Genomic DNA, 17,082 nt, shown 5'->3' with positions numbered 1-17,082 from the left:
AATACAAAGTTTTCTATTCTAGCAGTTTATTTCAGCGCGACGTCATATCCGAATGGCGCGTGTCACGTGACCATCACATCAGCCGGGCTACTAGCTTTAAAGTTCCTGCACTTATTCTATCCAGTTTAACAAATACATATTGAATTTATCATCCGAGTGTCGCATAATTCACATCATCTACAGCCCGCATCGTAATAAAAATAATGTCGCTCTCGGCAGCGCGCTCGTTCCTGTCTGAGGCCGCTTACGGCGAACAGGAGCTCGATGCTAATTCAGCGCTGATGGAGCTGGATAAAGGTGCACGCGTGTTTGTTTATGTGTTTATCTGATCGTTTAATGCATGCATTATGCATCACCTGTTATTAAATGATGCAATTGTTTGATTCTGTATAATATGATATTTAGATATATTCTAGTCATAGTAATGACTGCTGCCATTACACACAAATCGTTATTCATTGCTTTCTTGACCTCAACAAAAGGTTTGCGGTCTTGCAAGCTGGGGGAGCAATGTGAAGCCGTGGTCCTCTTTCCCAAACTCTTTCAAAAGTATCCCTTTCCCATTCTCATCAACTCTGCCTTCCTGAAACTGGCTGACATTTTTAGACTTGGGTAAGTGTCAGGACTACTAACTGTCGTCACTGATATCTTATTTCACTTTAATAAATAAGTAAATATATTATGCGCATTATATACATGTATTAATATTGTGCATAGATGGCTGATATTGTGCGCAATACCTTACTCCATCCCATCAGGAACAACTTTCTGCGGCTCTGTGTGCTGAAGGTCACGCAGCTGAGCGAGAAACACTTGGAGAAGATTCTGAACGTAGACGAGTTTGTCAAAAGAGTGTTTTCGGTCATCCATAGCAAAGATCCTGTTGCCAGAGCAATAACCCTCAGGTTCACGGTCTTCACTTCTCTATTTCAATCCGGTTATGCCAAAGATCATCCTTTTAAAACAAACCTGACAACATGTGTGCGTTTGTTCATATTGACAGAATGTTGGGAAGCCTCGCCTCCATTATCCCCGAGAGGAAAAATGCCCACCACAGCATTCGACAGAGTCTGGACTCCCACGACAACGTGGAAGTAGAGGCGGCGATTTTTGCAGCTGCTAGTTTCTCGTCCCACTCAAAGTAAGAGTGCTGCGTCATAAAAATGCTCTGAAAAAAGGGAAAAAGAAAACGCATTATTTGAAAGTTTTGCCTTATGTATATTAAAAGGATTCCGTCGTCATTGACTCACCCTCAGTTTGTTCCAAACCTATACACATTTCTTTGTTCTGCTACACAAAGAAGGAAGATATTTGGAAGAATGTCAGTAAGCAAACAGTTCTTATCCCACATTGACTCCCATGGTATTTATTTTCCCCACTATGGCAGTAAATGGGGGATGAGATCTGTTTGGTTACTGGCATTCTTACAAATATCTTCCTTTGTGTTTAGCAGAACAAAGAAATGTATATAGGTTTGGAACAAACCGAGGGTGGGTCAATGACGACGGAATTTTTGTTTTTGGGTCAACTATCCCTTTAATTTGCTTCAACGGCTACATGGTTTGTGCCTCTTTCATTCTTTACAGAGATTTCGCCGCAGGAATTTGCAACAAGATTAGCGAGATGATTCAAGGTATGTGACATCATTCAGACAATGTTTTTGCATGAATGACGTGATCCGTGCCTGATCTGCTCCGTGTGTGTTGGAATGAAGGTCTGGACACTCCAGTGGAGCTGAAGCTCAAGTTGATTCCGATGCTTCAGCACATGCATCATGATGCCGGTCTGGCCTCCTGCAGTAGAGAGTTACTACAGGAGCTGGTGTCCTCTTACCCGTCCACAGCCATGCTCATCGTCACTCTACACACCTTCACACAGCTGGCCACATCCTCACTGGTCGATATCCCCGAGCAGGTCAGACCAAATGTTCACACAGTTTTTTTCTTCATAGTTCGTTGTAGACGCTATTGTTTCTGTGCGTTAAAAATGTGGACTTCAGACTTAAAGGGATACTTCACCCAAAAATGAAAATTCTGTCATCATTTACTCACATTCGAGTTGTTCACAAGTTTCTTTGTTCAGATGAACACAGAGTAGGGCTGTCACGATTATGAAATTTGATTGACAATTAATTGTCTAATAAATCATTGCGATTATGCCGATTAATTGTCTGTTTTAGAGCTTTGACATTTAATTCTCATTCATTTTTGATTCAGCGATTGAAACGACCATATTGTTCTGAATACAAGACTATGTTTTTTTCTTGGAAATACATCGGAAAAAATTGGGTCATCATATATTTAAGGTTTAGGCTTTTACCTGTCAATAATACAACCACCAAATACTTGTAAATGAAGTAAATTGATCAGGTGTGAATTGAAGCCACCATTAAAATGCTATCAGTCATAGAAAAGCTTCTAGTCTGTTTTTTTCTCACTTGCAAGACTACAATAAAAGTTTACTTGTGTGTTAATGGAATTTTGGTAGACTTGTTTTCACACTGAGATTTGCTTAAATAATATTAAATTGTACTGCAGGTAATTTGTATATGTTTTAGTTTTTTTTAAGTGATTGTGTTGTGGTGGTACATTTTACAAGTATTACCATGCTTTAGTTACAATATATACACTAAAATATGCAGATGCACTACAGCTCCCCCTAGTGTCTTCTATAGAGATGTGCAATAATTGCGATGATCTGAAACCATCGCGATGAGGTCAAACAATCGCGATGAGACGATTATTTAATAATCGTGACAGCCCTAACACAGAGAAAGATATTTGGAAGAATGCTTATTGCTATACAGATTTTGCCCCCCATTGACTTCCATAGTAGGAAAAAGTACAACGGTAGTCAAAAGTGCCTCAGAACTGTTTGCTGTCCTACATTCTTCAAAATGTCGTCTTTTGTGTTCAACTGAACAAAACAAAAAGATAAAGTAATTTTTCCTACTGTGGGAGTCAACGGGGGGCAAGATCTGTTTGGTTACAGGCATTCTACGAAATATCTTTCTCTGTGTTCATCAGAACAAAGAAATGTATACAGATTTGGACCAACTCGAAGGTGAGTAAATGTTGACAGAATCTCTTTAAAGCTTGGGTGGGACATATTGAAGGCCTGACCCCCTTTTCTTTTTAAAAAGCCAGTAGGCTGTTGTTACATCACAACGACCATGATTTGTTACTTGATACTTCCGTGCGTTAATATTTCAGTCGAACCGTACCAGAGTTTGGTGTGCAACAAAGGGACGGATGACAGGGGTTAAACTTCCTTAAAGTTTGAACCACATTCACATCATCCGTGCTAATGTAATGCCATGCTGTGTCCTCTTCACTCCTCATTTCTCAAGAATGTTTCTTTTTCATTTGTAGATTCATCTGCTTCTGCAGTACTTGAAGGAAGATCCCAGAAGAGCAGTGAAGAGACTTGCCATTCAGGACCTCAAACTCTTAGCCAAAAAAGCTCCTCACTTGTGGACCAGAAAGAACATACAGGTCAGAATCACTCGCTGTGTTTATGAGACGGCTGGTTCTAAGCGCTCCGCATAGACTTACAGACCACTTTGCTAGAACCGCTCACGCCTCCTTATGACCTGAATATTGTCCTAATCCTGTACGACTTTCTTTCATCTGCAGAACACAAAAGAAGATATTTTGAAGAATGTTGGTAACAGAAACCCGTTGGTCCCCATTGACTTGCATTGATTTTGTGTATATACAATAGAAGTGAATGGGGACCAACGGGTTTTAGTTACCAGCAATCTTCAAAATCTCTTCTTTTGTGTTCTGCAGAAGAAAGAAAGTTTGAAATGTCAAGAGGGCAAATAAATGATGACATAATTCTTGTTTTTGGGTAAACTATTCCTTTAAGGGGCAATATTTGAAAGCCCCTGGAATGAGATTTGAAGTTATCCACGTGCCGCCGTATTTTATTTAAAAAGGAGTAGTTCACTTTCAAATAAAAATTTCATGATAATTAACTCACTTACCTCATACAAGCCGTCCGTGTGTTTATTTCTTCTGTCGAAAACTAATTGAGGCTTATGAGGAAAGCTTTCCAGGGTTCTTATCCATATAATGCACTTAAACGGGGGGCTGTTGGTTACGGTCCAAATTTCAGTTTCATCGCAGCTTCAAAAGGCTCTGCGCGACACCAGCCGATGAATAAGGATGTTGTCTAGCGAAACGATTGGACATTTTCCAAGAAAACGAAAAAATTATATACTTTTTAAACATAAATACATGGCCTGCTCTGCCTCTGAGGTCCTCCAGGATGCGCGTCCACGACTTCCGTATTACGCAATCACGGTGGAAAGGTCACGCTTACGCAGAGGTGGGTAGAGTAGCCAAAATCTTTACTCAAGTAAAAGTACAAGTAACTAGAGAAATTGTTACTCAAGTAAAAGTAAAAGTCACTATTTTAAAAATTACTTGAGTAAAAGTAAAAAAGTATGCAATGAAAAAACTACTCAAGTAGCTAGTTACTTAGTTACTTTGTATCTGATTATATAGGCCTACTACATAAAATTAATATTAACGCCAATATTTTAATATTACATTTTAATCAATATTTTTAATTATCATAAACCGATATCTTTGCAATATACTAGAGAGACTAAAGAATAGACAAACACAGAAGAGATAAGCATTTCTGTCAATTTCATCTAGTCCTGATGTCAATGTAGTTTACACAACTTATTTAGAATACTAGACCATGTCAAACTAAAGCATGAACTAAACTCAGAGCATTTCCTAAGATGATATAGAACATCTGCAGTGCTCTCTTAAATGAAATACACAATTTTGAACAAAGCTCATGTTTTCTCGTGTTGTGTCACGTGTGTGTTGTGAAACGCTCTTACTTGTAAACAAACAGTAAACAGTGAACAACACGCCCATCAACAAGTTTTCTTCCTTCTGTTCTTCAAATGTACATTTCTGCAAGCCCACGTCTCTGTGTCTGACAGGTAACGCGCATGTTGTGTCTGACGAACAGGTCGCGCGGGTGCGCGCATATGGCGGGCATTTATCATTGCTGGCAAACAATATGACACATTTTCAGTTTTGATTGTATAGATATAGATTAATATCCACTTCATTCAACGCTCTTTGTGTTCTGCGTGTTCTTAAGTTTCGCGCTACGAGGAGTGAGTAATCCTGCTTCAGATGATTCAGATCGTGCTGCGAACTGAACAAATCATTTGAACTGATTCATTAGCCTATTCAAGTGGTTTTGCCCATTGTTCAATTAATGCTTTCAAAAGAATCGACTCAAAAGAATCGATCACTCGGGAATGCCCGTAAAAAGAGACGACAACCTTGAAATAAACAACGCGTTTTAAAAAGCATATTTTAAAATGAAGGAACGAAGGAACGTCACGCAATGTAAGTTATGTAACGAAGTAAAAGTACAGATTTTCTATTAGAAATTTACTCAAGTAAGAGTAAAAGTACACACTTTTAATTTTACTTAAAAAGTACATATTTTCCAAAATGTTACTCAAGTAAATGTAACGAAGTAAATGTCACGCGTTACTACCCACCTCTGCGCTTACGTAGATTTAGAAAGATTTAAACATCCCTGATATACACACCAACTGACTATTTTAAACAATTATCTTGCACAAAGACATATAACGTATCTTTATGTGTCAACGCTCTCCTTTCTCCACACTCGTAAACACGCGTGACCTTTTCAACGTGATAACAGAGTACCTGAAGTCGTGTTACATGGAGGCACTCCTAGGCAGGGCAAGCCATAGATGTTTAAAGTATAAAAAATAGAATTATATAATTTTTTTAGTTTTCTTGGAAAATGTCCAATCGTTTCGCTAGACAACACCCTTACTCATCAGCTGGTGTCGCGCAGAGCCTTTTGAAGCTGCGATGAAACCAACAGCCCCCCGTTTAAGTGCATTATATGGAGAAGAACCCTGGAACGCTTTCCTCAAAAGCCTCAATGCGTTTTCGACAGAAGAAATAAACACACGGATGGCTTGTATGACATGTAGGTGAGTGAATTAGCATGACATTTTAATCTTAAAGTGAACTCCTCCTTTAACGTCATTCTGTGCCCAGCCATGGCTTTTCTCTGTGACTATATTCACAATAGACTCTTGTACTTTATCTTTTATATATACAGTATATATACGTTTCAGATTTATTGGTTATGTGCTTTTCTGTGTTGTTGTGTGTTTGCAGGTGCTGTGTGAGTGCGCTCTCAACACACCGTACAACAGTCTGAAACTGGGCATGCTGTCTGTTCTATCCACACTGTCTGGCACCATTGCTATTAAACAATACTTCAACCCGAATACAGGTACAATTCCAGATCTGTAGACAAACGTTACTGTGCATGCTCGCATTGGTGGACTGCCCTTTACTTCCGGTACGCATTCAGTGCAATAGAGCGCCTGTAGATTATTTCTGAAAACAAGCAGATGAACCGTTACTTGGCTTAACTTGTCTCTCCAATATTTTGAATTTAGACCAAGCTCAACCGCTACATGTTCAATAACATTGTTTAATAAAATGAGCATACAACAAATTTCAACAAATAGTTTATTTAATACAATTATTATACGATAAAATAATAATATAAATGAACATTAACATAAATAAAATAAAATATAAATAGATATATTATTAGACACTAGCCAAACACAGACCGGAAGTTAACTGCAGTCCAGGCGCGCGCCGCGTCCTATGAAACCGTCTACATGAGAAATGCAAATGATTTGATTAAGTTTAATCCAGTCTGTCTGACGTCAAACTGACGTCTCTTTAGGTGAGTCGTCCCCGGCGCCCCGCCAAACTGACCTGGTAAAGCTCGCCCAGGAGTGCTGTTACCATAGTAACCTGGCAGTGGCGGCACATGGAATCATAGTGTTGACCAGTATCGCTGTTTCCTGTCCGGAGAAAGGTTGGTGGCCTCCTGATCAAACATTCTGTGTATTGCGTTCTTCACAGAATAGGTCCGAGAGAATTTTGGAACAGTAAATATCTTGTTTTTAACCGATTTGCTTTAGAGGTCATTCAGCTGGAGCAAGAGACAGTCACGGGGGTGGAGTCTCTCATTTTGCTCTGTAGTCAAGATGACAGTCAGAACGCACAGGACACATTAAAGGTGAGTTTCAAATGACACCCATGTGCTTCCCTTGACTTCACAGTTTTTAAATCCGATTTGGGTAGTAAAATAAGGTTTGGTTAAAATGGCTTAAAGGGACTTTGCCTATAGAGTAGTATTGCATACTTTGTATCTTCGAAGAGTATTTAGTTTGATCACATTTATAAAAGATAGATACAGCTGTACGATTATTTCCGGAAGCATACGGCGCGTGCGGGGGGGAGGGGTAGGCTGAACTAAAGCACGTGCGCACCCATTGCCAACAAAACACAGACATCAGTTTCACTCACCGCATGAGGTTCATGTCCGGCATCTTTAGCGCTGGGACGGCTCCATATATCAGTTTCAAACCACCTCCAAATCCAGCGTTATATCCACCGTTTATATAACATTCATCACCCAAATGCAGTGAACAAACAAACACCTGAACTTCGCAAATGTATGCTCTCTCTCTCCTGCACACAAGTGAAAGTGACGTCTGCGCATGCTCCTTCTCCTGCTCTCCTTGCTGCCGCGTGGGCGTGCCGCGTGCTTTTCCGGGAGAATTGTCCAATAAGGGACGAAGAAAAATTGTTACGAAACAGTTTTATATGTTCGAAAACAACTTTCCGAAACCTGTACGATCGCTGGGGGAGTGTATCGAGCATAGAAATACTACGTAATACGCCCAACTCGTTGACCATGTAAAGCATGAGAAGACCGTACGTTTATCATTGTAAAGAAGTCAGATAGCCCTTTAAGGTTCAAAAACACTGTATCTTCCACATATCGTGCATGTTTGTATCTCCTCTTTGCCCCGCCTCTTTGAAACGCACAGATTTGCATGCTCCCCCGTAAGAAAATTTAGCATATTTTAAAGGTAAATGCTGCAATCTGGTGCATTTTAAGAGCACAATTAAGTGACTCAATCTATAAGAATACAATAGCTATAGTAGTAATTTAATCATTGGCACCATAGATATAAATGGGGATAACACATGGTAAAATGAGCGTTCACAAACAAAAAAAGTCAAAAACATGTAGAGCATGAGCCATCAAAAAATGAAGCAAAAAAGTGTTTAACAGTTGAACTAATTTATATATTACCATATATTAAAACGCAGGCCGGGCATCAGGCCTTTTTCACAGTGCCATTGTCCCACTCCCCCGCATGGCAGTAGGCCTATCACTTTACTGTCCGGACCAGAGCATTCATACATTATTATGATGCGGCAACTGTTTAGAGTTAACCCGTAAGAAAAGCGCACACTCTCTCAGCACAACAGAGTAATGTTAAGTTTGTGATTTATTGTGTTTTCAACTTTATGCGCGAGTTGCGTAGACCTAACACGAGAGCAATTAATGACAGACGCTTTCTCCTGCGATACACGCCTATCGGTCTGAGCAGCGCTGCTTGATGTCCGACAAACCAAATATATTGACAAGTTTTGGACACGGTGACACACAGGGCAGCATGTAATCGTGTGTGGCGCGCCCCCGTATCATTTATTTTTCTTACGGCGACAGCCGAAGCTAAAGGAGGAATTTAAGCAGACTCATGCCCATCATGCATTCAAATCATTCAAATTGGCGGTTGGCAATCAAACTACGTTCTGTGCCTGAGCAACAAACAAATATACTCAAAACAGTTTTCTAACCTAATAAAGAAACGAAACGAAATATAACTTTTTAACTGTTTATTTATTCTAAACTCTTTTAACAGTTGTGTCATTCACATCATTAATTCAAATTCGTGCTCCAGCACATTTGGCTATCAAACTATGCGTTCTGCACATGAGCCACAAACAAAAAAATACTACAAACATTTTTCTAAATTAACTTAATATCGAAATGAAACGAAACATGAATAATTTGCCATTAAAAACAAAACGGAACTATTTTGGCGATTTGGAAAAGGTTAAACGAAGTGCTTTTGGCGCTAAATAAGGACGGATATTAGAGATATAGCACCAAAAGATAATCATTATAAATGTCATGGGTGCACGTGCTGCGTACAGCTCCGTTGTGTAGACGCGCTGCTCATTTTAAACGACAGAAATGGTGCATGTCAAATGTCCCTATATGCAGACTGCTATTTTAGCTGGAAATAATATGATGCTGAAGCTGAACATAATGATGTTAACGCCATGAGGTAATGCTATCTGTTTCAATTCAATTCAATTCAATTTTATTTATATAGCGCTTTTCACAATGTGCATTGTTCCAAAGCAGCTTTACAGGAGCAAATAAGAAAAACACAGAAAGGTAAAACACAGCACAGTGCATGGTGTTTATAGACCAAGCAAGATCATTATAATAAATAATATCTAATAAATAAATGAATAAATAAATAAATAAATGCAGTCTCCCGGTGAGCAAGCCAACACTGCACTGCTCTGCTGTGGCGAGGAACCCAAACTCCAATGCTGAATAATGGAGAAAAAAAAACCTCGGGAGAAACCAGGCTCAGCCGGGAGGGCCAGATCTCCTCTGACGTGTCATGGCTGCACTCAGTGACCCCGACCAAGCCACCGAGCAACGTCCACGAAGAACAGGGAGAGCCCACGAGCCGCGACCCAGGAAGCCCCACCCGCCGAAACCGTGCAGGTCCAACCCGGTCACATTCCGCGATCAACAACAGACAACAGAGGAACAACCAGGGAAAAGTAGTAATGGCATAATTAACTTTATTCCTCTGTTGTCCGACATCGACCACAAAACAAGACCAACCAGACCAGATCCACACAGTCCCAACAAATGAAACGCCCCGAACCACAACCAACAAGCCCCCCCACTCCCCACAACACCCACCCAGCTACCTCCAATCAAAGTCACTGAGTGCAGCCATAACTTCAAACTGCTGTAATGTAATAAAAGTTTAGCATTAAATACCAAGTATTGTAAATTTAGCATTTATGTGACAGGTAGGATTTGCTCTGTTTTGCTCTGTTTGCTCTGTCGTACACTGATAAAATCATGCTTGTACTGTGGATAACTGCAGTGAATACTGAAACATTAGATTTTACTTCCCTCAAACGATGTTGTATTCAGTATGGCTTGGCGACGTCTTAAATCCTGGCCAGTTCACGTGTCTGCGTTTCAACCGCGAAAGCTGAAACAGTAGCGAGCGAGCGTGCGTTAGTATGTACAGTATGTGTGTGTGTGTGTGTGTGCTGCGCACATTGCGCTGAAGCAACAGAGAGGGGGACGCATTTTTAGCCGTGAACAATGGCACAACAACGAAACAGCGGTGCAGAATTCAACGTTACAAATAGTTATGTTGTTGTAAGAAAAACAATTCGGCTCGTTTTAAGAGTGTGGCGGAACAAAATAGTCTATGGCGGTCAATGAATGGGAAACACTGAACCAGTGCGTAGGGATTGGTGGAATACTGCAAGCGTGTGATGGAAATGTAACGCCTCTTACCATATTTGGAACATCAGGTTCCTCTTCAATTGTACTGACAGGTACGCCCACCTTACTTGCGTATACATTTGGGCGGTCTTACTCGAATCATACCACGAACTGACGTAGATTTGTGGGGGTGTGGTTACACGAGGCGTTTCAGGCAGGTCTGGGTGAACATTCGCTTTTACATAGAATGACTCTTTTGTTCCAACACTTTAATATTTGCAATTTTACGTGTCTAATACATGCATGGGCAACTTATTAAGACACAGAAAAACACGTATTCACGCCTATGATCCCTTTAAATGTAGTTATTTTAAATGTAGACGCGTGACAACCGTGCTCAAATAGAGAGCGTCGCGGTCGTGACACGCACGCTCCTTTTTCTAGGTGCGTTGGAGCGCATGGAGATGAAAATATTTCAACTTTTCAGAATGCAGCGGAAGAAAGCGGCGTGGCTCGCGGTTTTAGACGCGAAATGTGAATGGCCTCCAAGTTCACATCTTTCTGGGCTATTATTGGCTGCTTTTCTTTATTATTCAGTCCAAGTCATCCATTTCAAAAACATTCAATTCCATCAAATTTTAGTTTTGTAATAAAAAGAAAACGAATATGTTCGGACAATTATATTTTTGTTCACAAAAATTCATATGCCTTCAGATCAAAAGTTTGATGAGAGAAGCTCTTAACGGTATTGTTTGCATGCACATTCAACTGTAAAATCTTTATGCATCAGACGGCCCTCACGTCTCTGGTGAAGATGCTGAAGAGCTGTCCACATCTGAGTAAGAGCTCGGTCGAGCTGCTGTTGGGTCAGCTGCACTGCGCGTGCGACTCCGCGCGGGTGCTCGTGTGTCAGGCCCTGGCTGCCATAGCGACACAGCAGCCGGTGTTGGCAGAGGGAATGCTGGGAAATCTGCTGGACCTCTTCAGCGTGGCCAGTCACAGGACCTCGGAGAAACAGCAGGAGCTTCTGGTACGCAATTCTTACACATTATTAGATGACGAACAATTAATATACAACAAAAAGGGCTTTCAAGTTATTTGTTCTTCATCTGGTCATTTTGTCCTCCAGGTTTCTTTGGCAACAGTTTTGTTTGTGGCCAGTCAGGCATCGCTCTCAGCGGAGGTTAAGACGGTCATTAGACAGCAGTTGGAGAATGTGGCCAATGGTTGGACCGTGTACCGCATCGCCAGACAAGCGTCCCGCATGGTAAGATTTCCGTGACGGGAATGAATGAACCTCTATTGAGTTGTCATAGACTCCTGGGTTTTGAAAGAAATGTGCAGCTTTGTAAAAACACGTCCTGTCGAATGAAGAAAAAAGCTTTATTTGCATTACAGTAGGCCTTTGTATAATGTTACGGTTGGGTATGATGTACATCAATTGTTTAGAAAAGGCATGAATATAGACGTCATTATATTTTTAGCAAATATAAAACTTTTGCCCATGTGCAGAATACAAGACGGCTTATTTCAATTCAATTGAATTTTATTTATATGGCGCTTTTCACAATGTGCATTGTTCCAAAGCAGCTTTACGGGCAAAAAGTTGAGCATTAAATACTAAGTATTGTAAATACTGTTTAGCATTAATGTGACAAGTAGTCCGTCTTTTCTCTTGGTTGGGGATGGAATCGCCTGAGCTGGGATGGTCAGATGGTCGCTTATTTCCACTGCTTTCCAATCTGGTGTACGTCTACAGGGCTGTCATGATTTCTCCAGGGAGTTGTACCAGAGCCTTCGCACCCGTGTGGCCTCCGAGCACTTTTACTTCTGGTTGAACAGTCTGATGGAGTTCTCTCAGGCGGAGCATTGTCTCAGCGGCCTGTCGGATGGAGATTACAGCGCGGCCATGACGGCCATCTCTGAGGCTCTGAAATCGCACCAGAAGGGAATCGCGTCTCTCACGGTCAGAATTTGACAGCTGTGCTCCTTTTGCCAGAATAAGTAACACGCATCATCATAGTAATGATGACTGTAACTCACCATCCACCTACAGCTCCAAAACTGCAGTTAAAGGGATACTGCGCCCCAACATGAAAATTCTGTTATCAATTACTCCCTTTCTGGTTGGTCCAAACCGGTTTCAATTTCTTTCTTTGTTTTCATGTATTGAAATCGTAAGCGAAGAGAAGGCTGTGTACACATCATGGTCACATGAATTTGGTGATATTAGCATTACTATTTTCTGAACTAAAAGTGGGTAGTTGACAAATAAATATGTAAATGTGTCCTGTGGTGTGACAGCAAAAGTTTAGAAAACAACTAGCAACGAAGATAAATCTCTCTTATGCTATTTTAAATTATAGGCTAAATGAATGTAAATAATACAAAGTAATACATTAATAACAGGACTATAATAATAGGACACAAAGGTATATTTGTCAGCTACCCAAGTATTGACTGAATATTGACTGTAACTGGTTTTCATTTTATTTTATGCATTTGTCCATTTCTATATCAAAGAAATCTTATTTTTTTGTGACTGACTACAGGCAGCCAGCACTCCGCTCAGTCCTCTGACCTTTCAGTGTGAGTTTGTGAAGCTGCGTATAGACACTCTTCAGGCTCTGTCTCAACTCATCTGCACCTGTAACAGTCTGAAGACCAGCCCGCCTCCTGCCATCGCCACCACCATCGCCCTGTCATCAGGCAGCGAACTGCAGCGCTGCGGTCGCATTTCAGCGCAGGTGCTCAGACATGCACATCAGTACATCTGTCTCTTTAGGCATGCTTTGTTGGCAGTTCTCAGTAAAAGTGCTTAAACGTGTCTGTAAACAGTTCTTTTTCAGAAAATTTGCTGTGTTGAGTGTATGATTTTGTATGATTTCTATTTTTTTGCTCAGATGAAATTATCCATGGATGAGTTTAGAGGTCTGGCGGCTCGCTATGCCGACCTGTATCAGTCTTCATTTGATGCGGACCACGCCACCCTCCGTAACGTTGAACTGTATCCTTTCATTCTGTGTGCAAGAACAACAGCGGGCTTGTGTTTCACAGGTCTGCTCTGAACTGGTCTTGTTGTTAAATTATTGAAAATGTTGGATCATCGACCATGATGGAAATGTTTTAGTCAATCAGGGTGAAGATGAAAGGTAAATATTATCTTTAATGAGCGTGCTATGTAGGCATGGGACGGTATGAGATCTTTGCGATATAATAGCCTTACGCAAACAATATCACGGTTTCGCAGTACGTTGCGATCGCAGCTTGTAAAAAACACTTTTTCCCCTTTAAACACTAGGGCTGTCACGGTTATTAAATAATCCTCTCATCGCGATGGTTTCAGATCATGGCAATTATTGCAGATCTCTATAGAAGACACTAGGGGGAGCTGTAGTGCATCTGCATATTTTAGTGTATATATTGTAACTAAAGCATGGTAATACTTGTAAAATGTACCACCACAACACAATCACTTAAAAAAAAAACTAACTAACGCATATACCATAAAAATAACCTGCAGTACAATTTAATATTATTTCAGTGTGAAAACCAGTCTACCAAAATCTCATTAACACACAAGTAAACTTTTATTGTAGTCTTGCAAGTGAGAAAAAAACAGACTAGAAGCTTTTCTATGCCTGATAGCATTTTAATGGTGGCTTCAATTCACTCCTGATCAATTTACTTCATTTACAAGTATTTGGCGGTTGTATTGTTGACAGGTAAAAGCCTAAACCTTAAGTATGATGACCCAATTTTTTCCGATGTATTTCCAAGAAAAAGAACATCGTCTTTATATTCAGACAATATGGTCGTTTCAAAGCTGAATAAAAAATGTATGAGAATTAAAAGTCAAAGCTCTAAAACAGACAATTAATCGTCATAATCGCAATGATTTATTAGACAATTAATCATCAGCCAAATTTCATAATCGTGACAGAAAAATATGTTATTTTTAAGCAACACAAAATATTTGGAACATTTGCAGCTTGCTTGCATGCATACATGCATTTATAAATGTAAATAAATTAAGGGCAGATGAGCAAGCAACATATTAAGCACAAACAATTCTGTCTTTGAGGAGACATAAAAAACTACCTCAGGAACGGTATTACGGGAAATTTTAGTGTTTAGACTTTTTCACACCATGGTATACCTTGGACTCGCTAACCTATATTGTGTAGCTCCCTCAGTTTGGCTCCTTAAAGAAGTATTTTCATCTTTTACGATCATTGAAACTGTTTTTATAGTATTATAAATTTTCACACTATGTAGTACCCAGTTAGTTTTTTGGCAAACGTTGTAATACCTCCTGCTGTACTTTCTTTAAGACTTTTGTCAGACAACAGCAAAGCTGCCTGCTTGTGTCATACGTCATTGAGGCTTTAATACTCGATCCACACACTGCCAGGTAAGATAAGAGAACACTTTTCGCACTCTTTCATAAACGTTACATCTTATATTTTAGCTAGTTAAAAGATAATATAATCTAATGCTATTATTAACGTTAAAAAAACATCTCACCTGAAACTGATTTGCACGTTTCTTTGGTTTCACTGACAGGGTTTTTTATTTTATTTAGAAAAAGCAAATCAAGTTTTTATTTTGCTTGTTCCAAACCTGTAAAACTGCCTGTAATGGAGCACATCGCATGTCACGTGGCCGATAGGAATACAGCATGATTGATCAAACAAAACTATGAATTAGATGCAGGGCTGTACATTAACTTTTTTTGCACATAGCACCGGTGCTACAGAGGTTTAAAGTTTTGTAGCTCATGCCAAAGTATACGTTTGTTATCAAGTGCAGGTCATCACATAAATAGACAGGTAACTGAAAAAGGACCTTAACGTTATACAAATGGATAAATTAGGGCCAATTTTTAGTTTTTCCCAAATTCGAGTTCTGCTTTACTATACAGTAGTAAATGCATTTTGTCCATAAAAATACCATAGTATGCTATAGTATTCACTACATTAAACTGCAGTAAAATTCTTGTGTACTATAGTATATTTAATACTGTAGTAAATAAACTATATTAAATATTAAAGTATACTATCGTGTTTACTACAGTTTATAAGTATACAAGTGAATTATTTTATCATCTGGTTCAAGTTAAGCAGACTTTTATTTTGGCGGGTCGTCACAAAGACGCTCGAGTTTCAGTGTGTTTGACAGTAGCTTCACTCAAACAGTGAAATGCTCGTAAAATAAACTCGGTGGATGAAGTTCACGTCCTCGAACTATATTTGTCGAAGTATAGCGCGCGCACTATTAAATGTATTCTTAGCACAGACCGATTTGTTTCGTTGCATGTGCGACATAGATTTCGCACCGTACAGCCCTGGATATGAGCAGGTAAAGGAAGATTATCATTGACTAATGACAGAAATTTTAGGAGAGTTAGAATGAAGCAAATGTGTTTTTGCCACTCCGTTCATACAATTTCTCTCATTCAGTTTTCAGGAGTTTGGCACACATGGCTCTGTTCTAGCAGAGAGCGAGTATGAGCTTAAGATGCTGGCTGTGTTCAATCGCGTCCTGGAGGAAGTGGAAAACTTGAGCAGGAAGCACCCTCCCGTCTCTTACCAGGTAATGTTGAATGTCATGGCCAACCTCACAGACGTGCCAACATTGCTGAATTTTGACGTGCGAATACATTCATTTGAAATTGGCTTCTTGTTTGGTTGTGTCTTAAGCACACTGGATGCATCTGTGGTGCTGTCATAGCCCTTTTGAAGGTACCGCTGTCATTCCAGAGATATTTCTTTCAAAAGCTCCAGTCCACCAGTATTAAAGTAAGTCATCTCATTACGCTTCATGCATTCAGATCTTTTGTGTTATTTACACATTTGAAATATTTTTGTTGCCGTAGCTTGCTCTCTCTCCATCCCCGCGAACACCCAACGAGCCCATCCCAGTGCAGAACAACCAGCAGTTGACTTTGAAGGTGGAAGGAGTGGTCCAGCACGGCTCGTCTCCAGGATTGTTCCGGAAGATTCAGGCTGTGTGTCTTAAAGTGAGTTCTACCTTACAGACCAAACCAGGACCCGACTTTAAGGTAAATATGTTTTTCTCCTTTGACTCTTGTCCTAACATTAAATATTTAAACCCATACATGAGTTGATGGTCTGTTCCTATCTTAACAGTAGTAATGTTTTCTCATGCATGATTTTAGGTTCCTCTTGATTCCAAGACGAATGAGATCGAGCAGAAGGTAGAGCCTCATAACGATTACTTCAGCACACAGTTCCTTCTCAACTTCTCCGTCCTGGGCACCCACGTCGTGTCTGTTGAGGCGTCAGTTGTAGACACCAGTGGCGTGGAATGGAAGACGGGACCTAAAACCACCGTATCGGTGAAGTCTCTGGAAGATCCGTATTCTCAGCAGCTGCGACATCAGTCACAACAGCAGCAACAGACTGGATCTCAGTCGGGCCCTCAGAGGAACATTCTCACCCGCTTCCAGTGACCTCTCATTCTCTTCCTGTATTTATTACTGATTTATAAGGTTTTGTTATATCTCATGTTTACCTTTATAACAGGTAAACTTTTTTTGGGAACATTTTTCTATGTATACCAGCTTGACACTGTGTATGCTGCTTAATAAAATATTTGTCC

The 17,082-nt window shown here is 40.1% G+C and overlaps 1 protein-coding gene across 1 annotated transcript; it reads left to right on the top strand.

Moving 5' to 3' along the window:
• The first annotated feature begins 57 nt into the window (after window positions 1-57).
• Window positions 58-17,082, top strand: ints7 (integrator complex subunit 7). The gene is made up of 20 exons (XM_057352292.1): window positions 58-297; window positions 483-612; window positions 759-905; window positions 1,004-1,141; window positions 1,587-1,633; window positions 1,715-1,914; window positions 3,372-3,494; window positions 6,201-6,318; window positions 6,787-6,921; window positions 7,028-7,125; window positions 11,249-11,488; window positions 11,588-11,725; window positions 12,218-12,424; window positions 13,011-13,205; window positions 13,362-13,465; window positions 14,804-14,872; window positions 15,921-16,053; window positions 16,161-16,259; window positions 16,337-16,522; window positions 16,640-17,082. The coding sequence occupies exons 1-20, from the start codon at window positions 204-206 to the stop codon at window positions 16,931-16,933; spliced, it is 2,895 nt and encodes a 964-aa protein (XP_057208275.1). The 5' UTR covers window positions 58-203; the 3' UTR covers window positions 16,934-17,082.

This window comes from Triplophysa rosa, linkage group LG15 (assembly GCF_024868665.1).
Source record: "Triplophysa rosa linkage group LG15, Trosa_1v2, whole genome shotgun sequence".
NCBI lineage: Eukaryota > Metazoa > Chordata > Actinopteri > Cypriniformes > Nemacheilidae > Triplophysa > Triplophysa rosa.
Note: the sequence above shows the minus strand (reverse complement) of the source record. Positions and strands in the feature narration are given on the sequence as shown.

Coding starts and splice junctions, on each gene's coding strand:
- ints7 (XM_057352292.1), top strand. CDS start 204: ATGTCGCTCTCGGCAGCGCGCTCGTTCCTGTCTGAGGCCGCTTACGGC. Junction 298..482: donor GCTGATGGAGCTGGATAAAG/GTGCACGCGTGT, acceptor CCTCAACAAAAG/GTTTGCGGTCTTGCAAGCTG. Junction 6,922..7,027: donor TGTTTCCTGTCCGGAGAAAG/GTTGGTGGCCTC, acceptor GATTTGCTTTAG/AGGTCATTCAGCTGGAGCAA.